A 15,407-nucleotide genomic window follows, 5' to 3' on the forward strand; every position below is an offset into this window, starting at 1 on the left:
ATATTTCTCTGAATTCAATTATAATACTTTTGTAAATAAATTAAAATTTTGATTGATTGTTTTATTTGCATTTAGGTTGGTTATTGTCTCAAATATGTAATTATATTTTAGTTATGTATAATATATATATATATATATATTTGAGAATGAAACAAAATAATAAAATAAAATAAACTAAAGTGTTTAATTTAAAATTACACAAATTATTATGGCGGTAGTAATTTAAAATCTCATGTATATATGTAATTTTTTTAAAATAAGTAAATATTTTATTTCGATTTTTTAATATGAGTTGAATCATCTAGTAGTTTAAAGGTATAAAATAAATAAAATATTGTTATAAAAATATTCTGTTATTATATTAGTTTATTTAGTTAGATCTTCTATTTCAGATATAATAAATTAGATTAGTTGAATTACTCTTTTTGAGTATATTGAGCTACATATATTCTTATAAATTCAAATTGAAGCATAATTGTGTGCATTCTAATTAATCCAAATCAATTTTTATTTTAAGTATAAATAATTTTAGTTTTTAAAATATCAAAAAAAATAAACCGATGATCAATAGAAAGTTTCATAAATGAATACAACTGATATATTTTGAAAATATAATTTATGGTTCTTAAAACTATCCTAAGGGAAGGTTTTTATTTTCTTAATATCAATAATATGTTTATGAACTTTAATTTTTATGAAATCACATTATATATAAATATATTTCTTTTATATAATAAAATAGATAGATAAAAATAAAATATTTTTATTACTTGGACAGTATATTTTATTTTGATTAAATTTATGTTTTAAAGCAAATATTTTTTGTAATATCAAGATTATTTTTGTGAAAATAATTTTTTATGAAATCATATTATATATAAATATATTTTGGTTTTCAAATTCGTTTTAAAAATATATAAACGTTCATTTTTATTATATACATTATTTATAAAAAGGAAACTAGACCAAAAAGATAATTAAAAGAAAAGGTAAATAAAATTAGTAATGATATTTAAATGTAATATTTTTAATTCATTAAAGATATATATTTAATTAACACTCATAAGAACTAAAGTCAGTGCGATAGATAAAAAGTTGATTTTTCAAATAATATTACAATGATTTCAATTTTGCTTTTAAAATTTATAAATGTTTTCTTTTTATTGTATAAATTATTGAATTTATTTTTGAAATATTCAAGTCTTTTTTAATTGAACATATGAAAGACAGCTAATCTATATAAGACGATCTGAAATGTGATATAATCAGTGGCGGAGGGAGGTAGAGAGGAAGGAGGGTAGCTGCCTCCTATGAAATATTGGTTTTTGTTTATTTTCATCGATAACTCGAAATTTATATGGTTTAGATGGTAAATTTTCTACTTTTGCCAAGTTTAAATTTAATATTGCCTCCTGTGAAACTTTTGTCTGGCTCCACCACTGGATATAATATATATAGAAGAACTGACCGGAAATAAATCGTGCAACATTGAATAGTAGAATATATCAGTATGTAGAATAGAGTTGGCTTCGATATAATGGGAAACACATGTGTACATATATCATATATGTATTATTATTTATTTGCAATGCGTATATCTACTTTATGAATTAGTGAAAACACTATTAAGGAATTAAATAGAATTATATAATTTGGATCTTTATTATGTACACATAGATTAGCTTATATATTTATATATTGTCTATAGCCTCCATAATCTTAGAACCGAGTAAAGACTTACCACCAGGAACTATGCAACTGGCCCACTGCCTTGCCATCTTGCTGAATAGAGAGCAGAATTATATCCTGAGAGTCTTAGAGTTTTGCAAGATAAAACCTGATTGAGCTTGCGTGACATATATATACCATATATCTCAGAGTGACGGTCTTGTTCCTTTATAGTAAGCATCAGAGTTTCGTGCTGAGGCATATAGTTGAGAAACTGCAAGCACATACACATTTATCTAATTCAACAAAACAATGGGCTTTACTTTCATTACTTATGAGCCTGTGGTTATATTACTGGCCACGACCCAAAGCAAATTGTTTTAACATCCTCATGTTTTCCACAGTCGCACTAGAGAAACCCAACATTGGGTCACACGAGACGCGACCAACATATTTGACAACTGTGCGTAACAACACCCCCTTCGTTTCCACCCTTGATAATAAAAGGGATGGACAAGCTAGTTCTCTCTAATATCCGATTAAACTACATGTGTGTTTTGAATCTTTGGATCATTGGAAGATCATAGTCATGCACAAGAGTTCATAGTCATGCATGTATATCAAAAAATTTGTTTGAAATCAACTGTCTTAGCTGTCACAACAATGAAATATCAAATTTAACAACCAAAGATAATACACATATATATTTTCTAACCTCACACGAAATATAGATATAATATATATGTAAGAGTCTAAGAGAAAACAAACAACAAATTAATAATCTCTCAAATATTATATAATCGGAGCAGATGGTAACTTTTTTAGGGAAAAAGAAGTTCTCGTTAGCTAGTGTGTGTGGAAGACAAGACACGGCAAGTGAAAAGAGTACATCCGTACGTAAAGAGTGTCCAACCCGTGTCGAGAAATATTTAGAAGAAATAGTCTTACTTAATAAAATATGGATTTGGTCAATTTACGAAAAGAAAAGTCTTACGAAACAACACCAAATAGACAACGACGTCCAAAACAATACGCGACTCATAACCACAAAACTTACCTCCCAAGTCAAACCTTATATTCATATTAATGGATGCGTGATTATGACTTCTTAAACTATATTTTGTATGATCATATTGATAAAGATATAAACTTAGAGAGATTTCTTAAACGTTTTACTCTTATTTTGCTTGCCTTCTTACACTCACATTACAACTCTTTTTATACAGACCTTGAGAACAATCTAGATCCTATCCACAGCTTTACACAGCTGTCATAGATCAGTCACACAAAGGATCAAATCTGTTACAGAGAGAGAGCGTCTCCTTTTCCGTACTCGAGCTCGTCTTCTTCCTCAACGTCTCTCTTTGTTTTGTCTTACTCTGTTTCTGCTCTGGGCCCGTCATCTTCTTCTTTTCTTCGTGGCCCATTGGGCTGTCCTTACTTACATTCCCCCTCAAACTCGTGTCGGGTGTAGCAGAGACACCGAGTTTGTCTCGTAAGCCCATGAACATTTGTCTTGACAGCGACTTCGTGAATATATCTGCTAGCTGAGCTCTCGATGATATATGCTTAGTCTCGATGAAACCAAACGCTACCTGCTCCCTTATGTAATGGTAGTCTGTTTGGAAGTGTTTTGAACGTCGATGGAGAGCCGGGTTCGCAGACAGATAGACAGCCGACAAGTTATCGCAATGCACAACTGTAGCTTGATATTGAGGGATCTTGAGGTCACGAAGTAAGTTGGATACCCACGTGAGCTCCCGTGCAGTTGTGGTGAGAGCTCTGTACTCTGCTTCCGTCGAGGAGTGGGAGACAGAGTCTTGTCTTTTCGCAGACCACGAAAGGATAGTTGATCCCAAGAATATACAAAAGCCAGCAGTTGAGCGTCTCGTGTCTTTACAACCTGACCAGTCGCTGTCGCAGAAGGCGGTGAGAGTCATGTTGGGATCGTTTGTAATAGACAGACCAGCTTTCAGCGTTCCCTTGACATACCGCAAAGTTCTTTTGAGAAGACCAAAGTCAGAGACTGTTGGAGCATGCATTCTCTGGCATACAAAGTTCACTGCAAATTGAAGATCAGGGCGAGTGATTGTCAGGTATTGAAGCTTTCCGGCTAAGCTTCTGAAGTAGGTAGGATCAGAGAATGGCTCAGACTTTGGATCATCAAGGATAATGGGTAGTGGAGTCGGCATAGGATTGCACTCGGACATTCCTGCTTGATGAAGAATGTCAGCAGCATATCCTTCTTGATGCAAGAACAGACCATTCGCTGTCTCTTCTATTTGAATGCCAAGGAAATACTTCGGTTTGCCAAGATCTTTCATAGAAAACCGACGGTTGAGGGATGCTAGGAGATCGTTGAGTAGCTTGTCGGAGTTACCAGTGAGTAGAATGTCATCTACATAGAGGAGTAGCATCAGAGAACAACCGTTGTGGTGATATGTAAACAGAGATGGGTCTGATTTACTGCATTCGAACCCAAACTCAAGCAGGAAGTTGCTGAAGGTGTCAAACCACGCTCTTGGAGCCTGTTTCAGGCCGTAAAGAGCTTTTGTCAGACAGCAGACATAGTCTGGTTTTGTAGGATCGACGAACCCTGCTGGTTGAAACATGTAGACCGGTTCTTTCAAGTCTCCATGAAGGAAGGCGTTTGATACATCCAGTTGCTTAAGGGGCCATTTGTGTGTTGTAGCCACCTTAAGTACTAGCCTGATCGTTGCAGTTCGAACCACCGGGCTAAAGGTTTCAAGGTAATCCACTCCTTCTTCTTGCTTGTTACCTTTTGCAACCAATCTGACCTTTCTCTTCTCAGGGGTTCCATCAGGGTTAAGCTTCGTTGTAAACAGCCACTGCGAGCTCAGAACATGCATCTCTGGAGTTCGTGGGACTAAGGTCCAAGTGTTGAGCATATGGATCCTTCTGATTTCTTCGAGAGCTGGTTCATTCCAGGCTGGGTGCTTCATTGCTTCGTCGATGTTTCTTGGCTCTTCAGGTGTAAACTTTGAGGCAAGAAGCACATATCTCGAGTTCGGTTTTGAGACACCAGCTTTGCCTCTGGTAGTCATTGGATGACTGTTTACAAACGAACGGACTAGCTGGTCCGTACAGAACCAGGATTCAAACAGAGGGTTGGGAACTTCATTGACCCCTTCTTCAGTAGCGACTTGTTGAGTGCGGTCTGGAGCCGTGACAGCGCCGTTGACGAACCCGATGAGTTTCTGACTTGACAGCAGCGATTCGAACTGCGTCTTCCACAGAAGGTAATTCGTGTCGTTGAGCTTCAACGTGACAGTGCTCCTGAGGTGAACACCATCGGGAAAAGGATAAGTCTCAGCCATCGTTTCACCTGTTAGGGTTAGTGATGCTCTGATACCATGATAAAGATATAAACTGAGAGAGATTTCTTAAACGTTTTACTCTTATTTTGCTTGTGCTCTGGGCCCGTCATCTTCTTCTTTTCTTCGTGGCCCATTGGGCTGTCCTTACTTACACATATATGTATATATATATATATAGAGAGAGAGAGAGAGAAAGAGAAAGAGAAAGAGAAGGAAGAAATTTGAAAGCTTGCGTCAATTACTTTGTAGCATGTAAAACTTCTTGCACCCAGAACAACGACTGTCCATCACTTTCGTACGATCGACAATAAACAAAATGATTTCCGTACATGATATCTCGAACTTTTAACACTCCATACAATTCTATTGTACTTACTGGTTATGTTAAAATCCATGGTATAACTGGTTATGTTAAAATTCAGGGTATAAAGTTTTAAACCATGAAAACAAAGTTAACATTGTTCTCAAAACATCATTTGAAGATAATCAAATGGTGAAAAAATCAAATCATATATAGAAACTTAAATAATGGTTTGGCTTGCAGATTAGAAATCGGATATTTGAGGTCGGAGATGACAAATTTAAACTTATCAAGCATCTGACCCTACAACACAAACTACATCATAAACCATGATTGTTTAGCTAGTTCCAAATAGTGGAATCCTACCAAAACTCTTGATATCAATTACAAGTTCAACGAAACGATAATCAGTTGTCCAATAATTTTAAGGCTGTATTATTAACTGCAGAATGATGTAAGCATATGAGATTAAAAAAATATTGTAAAAAAAAAGCAAATTAAATAGTTTTAGTTGTTATTTACTGTGTATAATTTTACGTATGATATGTTGACGTCACGCGTGCATGACAATGATGAGTCTGATAACACACTAGATTCCAAATGAAAATTTTGTTACGACAGCAAATAAAAAGTCTTCGTGTTCCTCTGTTTGTTTGTCGTCACATTAATGGTAATCTTTTAGATACCGACGGTAAACAAAATATCACCCAAAACTAGTAATATGACTGATCATTTCCAGTTGTTAAAAAGCAAAAAAAAAGACTGATCATTTCTCAATTTCCTAGAAACAAAAAGAGAGATCAATTTAGAATATTACCAAAAAAAAATTCATAAGATTTTTGTAAACAAAATATAATATCGATCAAAATAGAAGAATCCAACGACTTTTAGAAAACCTTTTGGCCAAACTAGACTTTATTGTGTCCACTTGTTTGACTTTCTTTCACACAAACATAAACAAAGAAAAAACGCGACTATTCTTCTTCTTCTCTTCGATTCATCCCTCGTGCTTCTCATTAACACCAATTCTTCACCTTCTCCGATCTCTGTTCACATCTCTTTTCTCTCTTCCTTGTGGATTGAAAGCTTTTATATTTCCTATTTATCTTCTGATTACAGAAAACCATATCCTGTTCAAGAAGCAACGATCAAGAACCAAAACTGGGAGAAGAACGAGACCCTGTGCAGTTCTGTTCTGTTCTGTTTTGGAGTCTGATGGGTTCTTGCTTCAGTTCTCGAGTCAAGGCTGAAAACCCTTTCAACGATGGTATTACCATCTCTTCAACTACTGATCTTCTCGGAGTCTCCTTCTTTACATCTCTGTTTCTATATAGAGTTGCTAAGATTGGTTGACACGTGTGTGTGCAGGTAAGAGCAGCGTTCTTTACGGCTTAAGCATGTCGACCCGGAAATCGTCGTCGTCGTCGACGGTGGCTGCGGCTCAGAAGACGGAAGGGGAGATATTTGAGTCAACGCCTGTTAAGAGCTTCACCTTCAACGAGCTTAAACTAGCAACCAGGAACTTCAGACCGGACAGTGTGATCGGAGAAGGTGGGTTCGGTTGTGTCTTTAAAGGCTGGTTGGATGAAACCAATCTCACTCCGACTAAACCCGGAACCGGTTTAGTCATCGCCGTTAAAAAGCTTAACAAAGAAGGTCTTCAAGGTCACCGTGAATGGCTGGTACTGTGTTCACTTCCTCAAAACTTGAGTTATGTCCGTGTGTGATTGTGTTGTGCTCTGTTCTGTTCTGTTCTGATGCAGACGGAGATTAATTATTTGGGACGCTTGAGTCACCCGAACCTAGTGAAACTGGTTGGTTACTGCTTGGAGGATGAACACCACCTTCTTGTATACGAGTTTATGCCAAAAGGAAGCCTTGAGAATCATCTATTCAGAAGTGAGTCCCATTCTTGATTCAAATCTTTTGTTTCTCGTGTGTGTGTGTGTTCTTGTTCTTGTTCTGATGGAAGTGGCTTTTAAAGCAGGAGGTGCATATTTCAAACCTCTTCCGTGGTTTCTAAGGATCAAGGTTGCGCTTGATGCAGCAAAGGGGATTGCTTTTCTCCACAGTGACCCTGTCAAAGTGATATATAGAGACATTAAAGCCTCCAACATTTTGCTTGACGCGGTAATGCATAGAAACAAATGTTCAAAAGATTTAGATTGGACTCACTTTTGTTTTGAGTTACCTTTTACTAATGACTTTTGCATCCAATGACAGGACTATAATGGGAAACTCTCTGACTTTGGACTAGCTAGGGACGGTCCAACGGGTGATCTAAGCTATGTTAGTACAAGGATTATGGGTACATATGGCTATGCTGCTCCTGAGTATATGTCATCAGGTAAAATAACTACCAATCTTCCTGATATTAAATATTTTGATTAAGTTGATAAAATTTTGTAAGAGTACATAATGGTTTGAATTCTTGTTTTCAGGTCATTTAAATGCAAGAAGCGATGTGTACAGTTTTGGAGTTGTGCTTTTAGAGATTTTGACGGGTAAACAAGCGTTGGACGAGAACAGGCCCGCGAAAGAAGAAAACCTCGTGGAATGGGCTCGACCCTACTTCGCAAGCAAAAGCAAGGTTCTCAAAATCGTGGACGCTCGGCTAGACACACAGTACTTACCCGAAGAGGCGGTGAGATTGGCTAGCATTGCGGTTCAGTGTCTCTCGTTGGAACCCAAGGCGCGTCCGACCATGGACCAAGTGGTCCGTGCGTTGCAGCAACTTCAGGACAACTTGGGAAAACCAACTCAGACCGACCCGTTTAAGGATGCCAAGACCGGAGCTAGGTTGCCAGAAAAAAGGTCCAAACAAAAACATTTTGGCCGGCACAGCGCCTAAGCCTTTTTGAGATATACGCCTTTTGAGACTTGCTGATCTAGTCAATGGTAAAGGACATATTTCTAATGGGTGCTTGGTACTGCGAAAATCCGTTTATAAATAGATTGTGTATGGTTATGGACAAACCATCCAGGTCGGAGACTAATAATGGACAAGTCCCACATACACAACCTTAGAGAACATGTGTTGTGGTACCTTGTGAAAGTATATATATATATGATGTTATTTCTTGTTGTGCTGTGACCACTCTTGTCTTTTTTTGGTCCTCGTGCAATTTTTTTTTTGTCCTCATACATTTGATGTAGAGATTTTCCTTTATCTTCGTTCTTTTAGTGTTAGAATCAAAAACATTCAGTGATACAAGAATACTAGGAAGTTAATCAATGATGAATGCAATGAATAACATTAAAATCAAAGACGCATTCTCAAAGACAATATGTTCTTTGTAATGGTCTTGTTACCTATGTCCATAAACCATAAAGTTAAACCAATAAAAGTTTAAAATAGGTAAATACGTACAGTATACGGAAAAAGCAATCATACAATATGTAATTTCTCGGTTTGGCGACTTTTAATCAATTTGTTCGGTTCTTCGAATTGGTTAAATACTGTCAAAGAGCTGTGAGAAAAAGTCAACAACATTCAAATTTAAGAACGCGTGTCGGTTTTTGGTTTTGAATTCGAACTGTGTGCCGTCTTTTCGGCTTATCCGCTTAGTGAACAAAACAAGCTTCACTTCCTGTCGCAGAGAGGTTTTAGCCGCAGAAGAAAGGGTTTTACTCTTGTGTCTTTCTGTCTGATCCTCAAGCTATGATGACGACAACGACCAATACGATTGCTATGCTTCATAACCTCGTCTTCTCTGTCCCCATCTCTCGCATGGTCGTGCGCCGTTACTCCCTCTCCACAACCGCCGCCGCCGCCGCAATCTCCACGACCGCCACAACCTCCGTAAATCCTCCGAAACCGGTGCGTACTCCGCACGTGGACTCGCAGGTACTCCTGGGAATGTCGGAGCCGGAGCTTCAACAGCTCGCTATCAAACTCGGTCAAGTAAAAAGGATCAAACTTTCTTTCTTTTCTTTTTTAAAAAAGGATCCAACTTTACGAGTTGGGAACAAAGAAAGTTTCTGACTTTTTAGGATGAAAATGGTTTTTGCAGGAAGGATACAGAGGGAAGCAGCTCCATCATCTCATCTACAAGAGGAAGGCTAAACAAGTCGAAGACTTTAGCAACTGTAAGCAAAATGATTTTTAGGTGTTTCTTACTTAAGACATAGCAGATGATTTTTTTTTTAATTAATGTTGGAATTTTGATATAGTGCCGCAGACGTTTCGAAAGGAGCTTGTGGAGAGTGGGTATAAGGTGGGAAGATCACCCATTTACCAAACTGTCACTGCCACTGATGGTACCATTAAGGTATTTATTTCAACATATAACTAAACTTTGAATAAAAACTTTGCAATGTTCTTTGTATTGATAGATGTTTTAAACGGTGTCCCATTGGCTTTGTATTTTTTTTGTAGCTGCTGTTGAAGCTTGAAGATAACCTGTTGATCGAAACTGTTGGTATACCGGTCCAGGAAGAGAAAGGCATAACGCGTCTCACTGCTTGTGTCTCTTCCCAGGTGAATCTGACTTTCTTCTTGTTAGAGATTTGTGTTGTTTTGGCTTTTTTGCATGTTTTGAAGCTCTCTGCTTTTAGGTTGGATGTCCATTGCGCTGCTCGTTTTGTGCTACGGGGAAAGGAGGATTTTCAAGAAATCTTAAGAGACATGAAATCATTGAGCAGGTTTTAGTTTTATAATTATCACACTCTTGTTTTCTGCAACTTGTATGTATTAAACGTGGCTTGAGTGTTCTATGTGTAATTTTAAATGTTGTAGGTGTTGGCTATAGAGGATGTGTTCAAGCACAGAGTGACAAATGTGGTTTTCATGGGAATGGGTGAACCCATGTTGAACCTAAAGTCAGTACTTGATGCTCATCGCTGTTTAAACAAGGTAACAATTTTCTCTTTGTAGTGATATTGAGTTGTGTTGCTCAAAAAAAAAAAAGTGATATTGAGTTGTAAACAATAAGAGATATAGCAGTCACTCTTGGTATGATTTTACACTTAGGACATTGAAATCGGGCAAAGAATGATTACAATATCAACAGTTGGTGTTCCAAACACAATCAAGAAGCTTGCCTCTCATAAGCTTCAGTCCACTTTAGCTGTCAGGTGCTTCTTCTTCCTCTTCCTCTGATTGTCAGATTCTTTTATATTGTTTCACTCATTTCTTGAGCTTTTCTTCTGTCAAAACCAGCTTACATGCTCCAAACCAGAGTCTCCGGGAGAAAATAGTACCAAGTGCCAAGGCTTATCCGCTGGAAGCAATTATGCAAGATTGTCGTGATTACTTTCAAGAAACAAATAGACGAGTCTCCTTCGAGTATGCCCTTCTAGGTGTGTGAGACTTTAGATAAGCTAACTTTAATGTTTTTTGTCTCCCTGTTATATATATAACATTTAATTATAACACAAGTTTGATTAAAAATGATGATGCAGCTGGAGTCAATGATTCAGTTGAGAACGCGGTGGAACTCGCAGAGCTACTACGTGAATGGGGCAAAACTTATCACGTTAACTTGATACCTTACAACCCTATAGAAGGATCAGAGTACAAGCGACCTTTCAAGAAAGCGGTATGTCTTTGGTTTGGTCTGTACTTCAGATGATGATTTGGCTGCAGTAAGTCTCTAATCTCTTTAGTTAATCGTTTGTGCAGGTCCTGGCCTTTGCGGCTGCATTGGAGTCGCGTAAGATAACAGCAAGCGTGAGGCAAACAAGAGGGCTTGAAGCGAATGCTGCTTGTGGTCAGCTGAGGAATAAGTTCCAGAAAAGTCCTTTACTCGCTGAGACGGATGGTCAAGACTCTAAGCCAGATGCAGCAGAAGCTGTTTCGTGTTAGTGTCCTGGATTGGACAAATCTCCTCTTTTTGCTAATTGAATGGTTTTCTGAAGAGGAGACTTGGTTCAAGTGAAACTTTGCCTGAGGATGAATGCACTGAAAGTGCATTAGAGAAGTGAGGACTTGGCTTTATAGATTAAGCTTTATGTCTATGATGTATACTCCAGTGACTAGTGAGCAAAACTTAAAGAATTATTATATATCTTCCTTAGGTTGCATTATTATTTTGAATCTATCCAATGGTTAATATGGAGCTGTAAACTATACAAAGTAGCTTTGGTTATCTTCCATTAAGTTATTTTCTTTGTATAGACTATAGAGAGAGCATTGCGAGGCAGTTGTATTGCTCAGTAATGGCTATTGTGATGATTTACTATTGTGTCAGTAAGAATAAAACTGAAAATCTATTGTCATTGTAAATACTAGATATTCTCACGTAGAATAGAATACAATGTTTACACATACTTTCGTGATAAATGGTGTAATACTAAACAATTAAAAATATGTATAATGGAGGGGGAAAATGGCTTATTCCACTACGAACTAGTTGTTCTCGACTTTTTCACACATGAACTTTTAAGCCATGCCAAAAACCACACGAACAATGAAAATATTACTTATTCCCTTATGAACTAATTATTTCCAGTTTTTTCATACATAAATTTTTAAACTTTGCCAAAAACCACAAGAACTACGCTATTTTTTGAATTACATACACAAACTATCAATTTTAAGCTAATTCCCTTAAAATATTAAATTGTGTTATTTAAACATTAACTTAGTTTATGCAATTGGATAGCCGGTTTAATTTAGGTTGATAAAAAAGGATAATACATCTTTTTGTACTTTTTCTTTTCTTTTTGTCAACTGCTATTCTTCAAAAATCGTTTTACTCTTCATCATCAATTGAAAATAAAATTTATTATTTTATAGAAGATTAAACGTTTTACATGATGCATAAAGAAAGAAGAACATTAACATAGCGGATTGGTAAACTAGTAGTTGCTGCTCTTTTTTTTTATGCATCATGTAAAACATTTAATCTTTTACAAAATAATAAATTTTATTCCCAATTGACGATGAAAAGTAAAACGATTTTTGAAGAAGAAGAGCAGTTGACAAAAAGAAAAGAAAAAGAACAAAACGATGTATTATCTTTTTTTATCAACCCAAATTAAACCGTCTATACACTTGTCATAAACTAAGTTAATATTTAAATAGCACAATTTACGATTTTAGGAGAATTAGCTTAAAATTGATAGTTTGTGTATATAATTCAAAAAATAGCGTAGTTCATGTGATTTTTGGCAAAGTTTAAAAATCTGAGTATGAAAAAGTTGGAAATAATTAGTTCATAGGGGAATAAACAATATTTCCGTTTTTCGTGTGGTTTTTGACATGGCTTAAAAATTCATGTGTGAAAAAGCTGGGAACAACTAGTTCATAGGGGAATAAACCATTTTCCCATAATGGAGGTGGATAATAAACTTTAGCTAAATTTGTAAGTGGAGAACATATGTTGCGTACATATCACCAAAAAGAAAAAGTCCCCAAAAATGAATAACAAGCGTAAAAAAGAGAAAAAAAAGAATAACAAGTCTAGTTTTGTGTTACGTTTGCATCAAATGCTGTCGGGAAATACTTTATTATTTACTTTTTTTTAATTCATCGGTCAAAAAAAACAGTTCCCACTCATTAAAGGCATGTACACCTATAGCCATTGAATTATTCTTGTTTCTCGTTACCAAATCTAAGTGGGATCCTCGTGGATCTATCACTAACGTGAATTAACTTCACACTCACTCTTAAGAGTAACTCTTTTGTAATTGGCTAGTTAAAAACAAACCAGAGGATTAGTACGGATATAACCATACTTCAGATTACATGAAATTAAACGTTACAAGTTGTAACTTACAACAACCCAACCATGAAAAATACTTTTAAGTAGCTGCGGGCTGTTACAAAATTTTCTCACAGCCTCCTCAACTACTCTTTCTCACTCTCCCCCTTCACAACTAAAAGTCCAAAAAAGAAGAAAAAACATTAAAAAGAAAACACACACAAAAGTCAAAGATACTATTCTCCCCCACACCTTTCTCTCCTTTCCATATATAAACTTTTGAACCCAAATAAAGAAAAAAGAAAGAAAAGCGAAATTAGCGGAGAGTTTCTTGTGTCTCGAAACTCGCTTTTAGACCCTGAAATTCTTCCCGACAAAGGTTTGACCAAACTGCCAGTTAGAAGGAACAATGTTCCATGAAGTTGAGGTTCTACGGTCACTGCCTGTGACTCGGAAAGAAAGTGACTGACCAACCAAAACGGCGTTAGATTGCCAGTTCTGACCCCAGTTCCTGCTCAAACTCATCCAACCAGTCCGTAAACCTTTCACGCTCGTCCTCACTATGTCTCCTGCTCCCGCCACGTTAGTGATCAGGACCAAATTGAAGTAACGGTGACCGTTGATTGTGAACCTTATCCCTCCTCTCTTTCTACAGGGCACCCTGCAAATCCAAATGACCAAAATTTGTTTAATCACTCACACTTCAAATGTCAAGCAAAATTTGGAAAATGTAATTTTAGGATCATTGCATTTGAGAACACCTAATAAACTAAAACCATTGTTGCATTTCTATCATAAATAAACATACTATTTTGTTGTGTGATTTGAACCGAGGCACGATGGGACCAATCCTTTGCACTACTACTAGGTCACCAACACCTTTGTGTTCTAACTAACTAATTCAAGTTTAGTTTTTTTTAAATATTAACATTTTGCCATAATCATGGTTTTATGTTCTTGTTAAATGTTGCAAAGTTCCCAAACATGTAACACGAGATTTTGTACCTGCGGTATGAGACGGGGACAATGCCGGCGCGATATTGAGCCATCTTGAGGAAGACAGGCATGGCTAGGTCAAAGTGGGCACGAGGCGGGTTGCACCATCCTCCGTTGTCGCTGGCCTGAGCAAAGTTTGGTGGACAGAAGTTGGTTGCGGTAATGAGAATCGACGGGCTACCAGGATGGCACCATTGTGGGTCGTTGGCGCATTTTAGCTCAAAGCAGGCTCCACAACTCATACCGTTGTTAAACAGCGCCGTGCTCAAAGCAGCCGTGTTAGTCCCGTAGCCTTGGCTGTAAAGGTTACCGTAACCACAAGCTCCTCCTGTGGATAAAAAAAAACATTTTGTTAAAAAAAAACATAAAATGGTGCATTTACTCTGCTTTTATACTCTGTTTATTTTCTGGACTGACCCATAGTGCCGGAGGCGTCGCTGCAACCGTAGAAAGTGGCGTGTGCGGTTTGCCACGCGCTGCCGGAGTAGACGCCGGGGATTTTGGCGTCGGCGAGGCTAAAAAGGACAAATGTTGTAAAGAGAATTGCTAGTTTTATAGCCATTTTTGTGAGTTGTTAGAAGAAGTGTTCTAAATTACTATGAAGGTACAGAAGAAGATGAAGAGAGAACAAGAGCACTTTTGAGCTTGCGCTCTTGTTAAAGAAGAAGAGATGGGTTTTGTAAGTGGAGAGAGGATGGTGAGGAAGAATAAGAAGTGAGGTCGGTATTTATGGAGGGAGGGAAGCTCTAAAGTTACAGTTAGAGAGAGAGATTGAGATAATATTATTGGTTATATTGTGATTTCTTTTGTCAAAATTAAGCTTTAATTAAATCGATTGCTATTTCTACGCAAGGAAGGTGAAGGTAGGTTTGTAACGGTTTTGTCATATTTATATATATATATGTATATATATATATATTACTGATATTAATGATACTCGAAATATTACTGCCATTGTTTTCCTTGATCTAAAAAAAAAGGTGACTTAGAAACTTATGCTAAAAAGAGTTTAACAAATTAAAGAATGTCGAGTTGACTTATGCGAGGCGTTTCGTACATGAGAGTTTTGTCTTTTTATACAAATGTATTTTTATGTTTGTTTCTCTGACCAAATGCAAACAGAAAGCCTTTTCTGCCTTTTGACTCTTATCGTTTTTCACTTGTTTACCTGCATGGGTAATCAATCTAGTTCAAAGAAACTGACCTTAGTGTTTGGCTGTTTATCATTTTTAAAAAAAATCAATCTCAATGCAAGATTTTTTTTTAAAGAAAAAATGATTAAACCCGATCTATTAAAAATAAAAACCTAACTTCGGGTGGAAAGTACATCCCACAATAGGCTCTTTTCCCGATATCATTCACATGGTTGTTATGAACAAAATAATACTCCCTCTGTTTCATAATAAGTGTCACTCTGAGCTCATTTTCTTGTTACATAAAGAGTGTCACTTTACAATT

The 15,407-nt window shown here is 36.6% G+C and overlaps 3 protein-coding genes across 3 annotated transcripts; 2 read left to right on the forward strand and 1 right to left on the reverse strand.

Moving 5' to 3' along the window:
- The first annotated feature begins 6,232 nt into the window (after positions 1–6,232).
- Positions 6,233–8,499, forward strand: LOC108806161 (serine/threonine-protein kinase BIK1). Its single transcript, XM_018578202.1, has 6 exons — positions 6,233–6,574; positions 6,676–6,989; positions 7,071–7,206; positions 7,295–7,437; positions 7,531–7,654; positions 7,749–8,499. Exons 1-6 carry the CDS (start codon positions 6,523–6,525, stop codon positions 8,156–8,158), a joined length of 1,179 nt encoding a protein of 392 aa, XP_018433704.1. The 5' UTR covers positions 6,233–6,522; the 3' UTR covers positions 8,159–8,499.
- A 394-nt stretch (positions 8,500–8,893) lies between these two features.
- LOC108806613 (uncharacterized) lies at positions 8,894–11,411 on the forward strand. Its single transcript, XM_018578769.2, has 10 exons — positions 8,894–9,211; positions 9,321–9,396; positions 9,481–9,578; positions 9,686–9,787; positions 9,865–9,951; positions 10,046–10,162; positions 10,280–10,383; positions 10,469–10,608; positions 10,711–10,847; positions 10,931–11,411. Exons 1-10 carry the CDS (start codon positions 8,969–8,971, stop codon positions 11,111–11,113), a joined length of 1,287 nt encoding a protein of 428 aa, XP_018434271.1. The 5' UTR covers positions 8,894–8,968; the 3' UTR covers positions 11,114–11,411.
- Positions 11,412–12,974: 1,563 nt separating this feature from the next.
- LOC108813883 (expansin-A4) lies at positions 12,975–14,660 on the reverse strand. Its single transcript, XM_018586567.2, has 3 exons — positions 14,367–14,660; positions 13,959–14,277; positions 12,975–13,614 (listed from the first exon to the last, which is right to left on the reverse strand). The coding sequence occupies exons 1-3, from the start codon at positions 14,509–14,511 to the stop codon at positions 13,305–13,307; spliced, it is 774 nt and encodes a 257-aa protein (XP_018442069.1). The 5' UTR covers positions 14,512–14,660; the 3' UTR covers positions 12,975–13,304.
- Positions 14,661–15,407: the final 747 nt, after the last annotated feature.

This window comes from Raphanus sativus, chromosome 6, assembly GCF_000801105.2.
Source record: "Raphanus sativus cultivar WK10039 chromosome 6, ASM80110v3, whole genome shotgun sequence".
In the NCBI taxonomy this organism is placed as follows: domain Eukaryota; kingdom Viridiplantae; phylum Streptophyta; class Magnoliopsida; order Brassicales; family Brassicaceae; genus Raphanus; species Raphanus sativus.

What these genes read in the sequence shown, in the direction of transcription:
- LOC108806161 (XM_018578202.1), top strand. Translation starts at nt 6,523, where the DNA reads ATGGGTTCTTGCTTCAGTTCTCGAGTCAAGGCTGAAAACCCTTTCAAC. An exon ending in CCAACATTTTGCTTGACGCG is followed by an intron (nt 7,438 to 7,530) that starts GTAATGCATAGA and finishes ATCCAATGACAG; the next exon opens with GACTATAATGGGAAACTCTC. An exon ending in TCCTGAGTATATGTCATCAG is followed by an intron (nt 7,655 to 7,748) that starts GTAAAATAACTA and finishes TCTTGTTTTCAG; the next exon opens with GTCATTTAAATGCAAGAAGC.
- LOC108806613 (XM_018578769.2), top strand. Translation starts at nt 8,969, where the DNA reads ATGATGACGACAACGACCAATACGATTGCTATGCTTCATAACCTCGTC. An exon ending in CTGCTTGTGTCTCTTCCCAG is followed by an intron (nt 9,788 to 9,864) that starts GTGAATCTGACT and finishes CTCTGCTTTTAG; the next exon opens with GTTGGATGTCCATTGCGCTG. An exon ending in CTCATCGCTGTTTAAACAAG is followed by an intron (nt 10,163 to 10,279) that starts GTAACAATTTTC and finishes TTTTACACTTAG; the next exon opens with GACATTGAAATCGGGCAAAG.
- LOC108813883 (XM_018586567.2), bottom strand. Translation starts at nt 14,511, where the DNA reads ATGGCTATAAAACTAGCAATTCTCTTTACAACATTTGTCCTTTTTAGC. An exon ending in CGACGCCTCCGGCACTATGG is followed by an intron (nt 14,278 to 14,366) that starts GTCAGTCCAGAA and finishes TTTTATCCACAG; the next exon opens with GAGGAGCTTGTGGTTACGGT. An exon ending in GTCCCCGTCTCATACCGCAG is followed by an intron (nt 13,615 to 13,958) that starts GTACAAAATCTC and finishes TTGGATTTGCAG; the next exon opens with GGTGCCCTGTAGAAAGAGAG.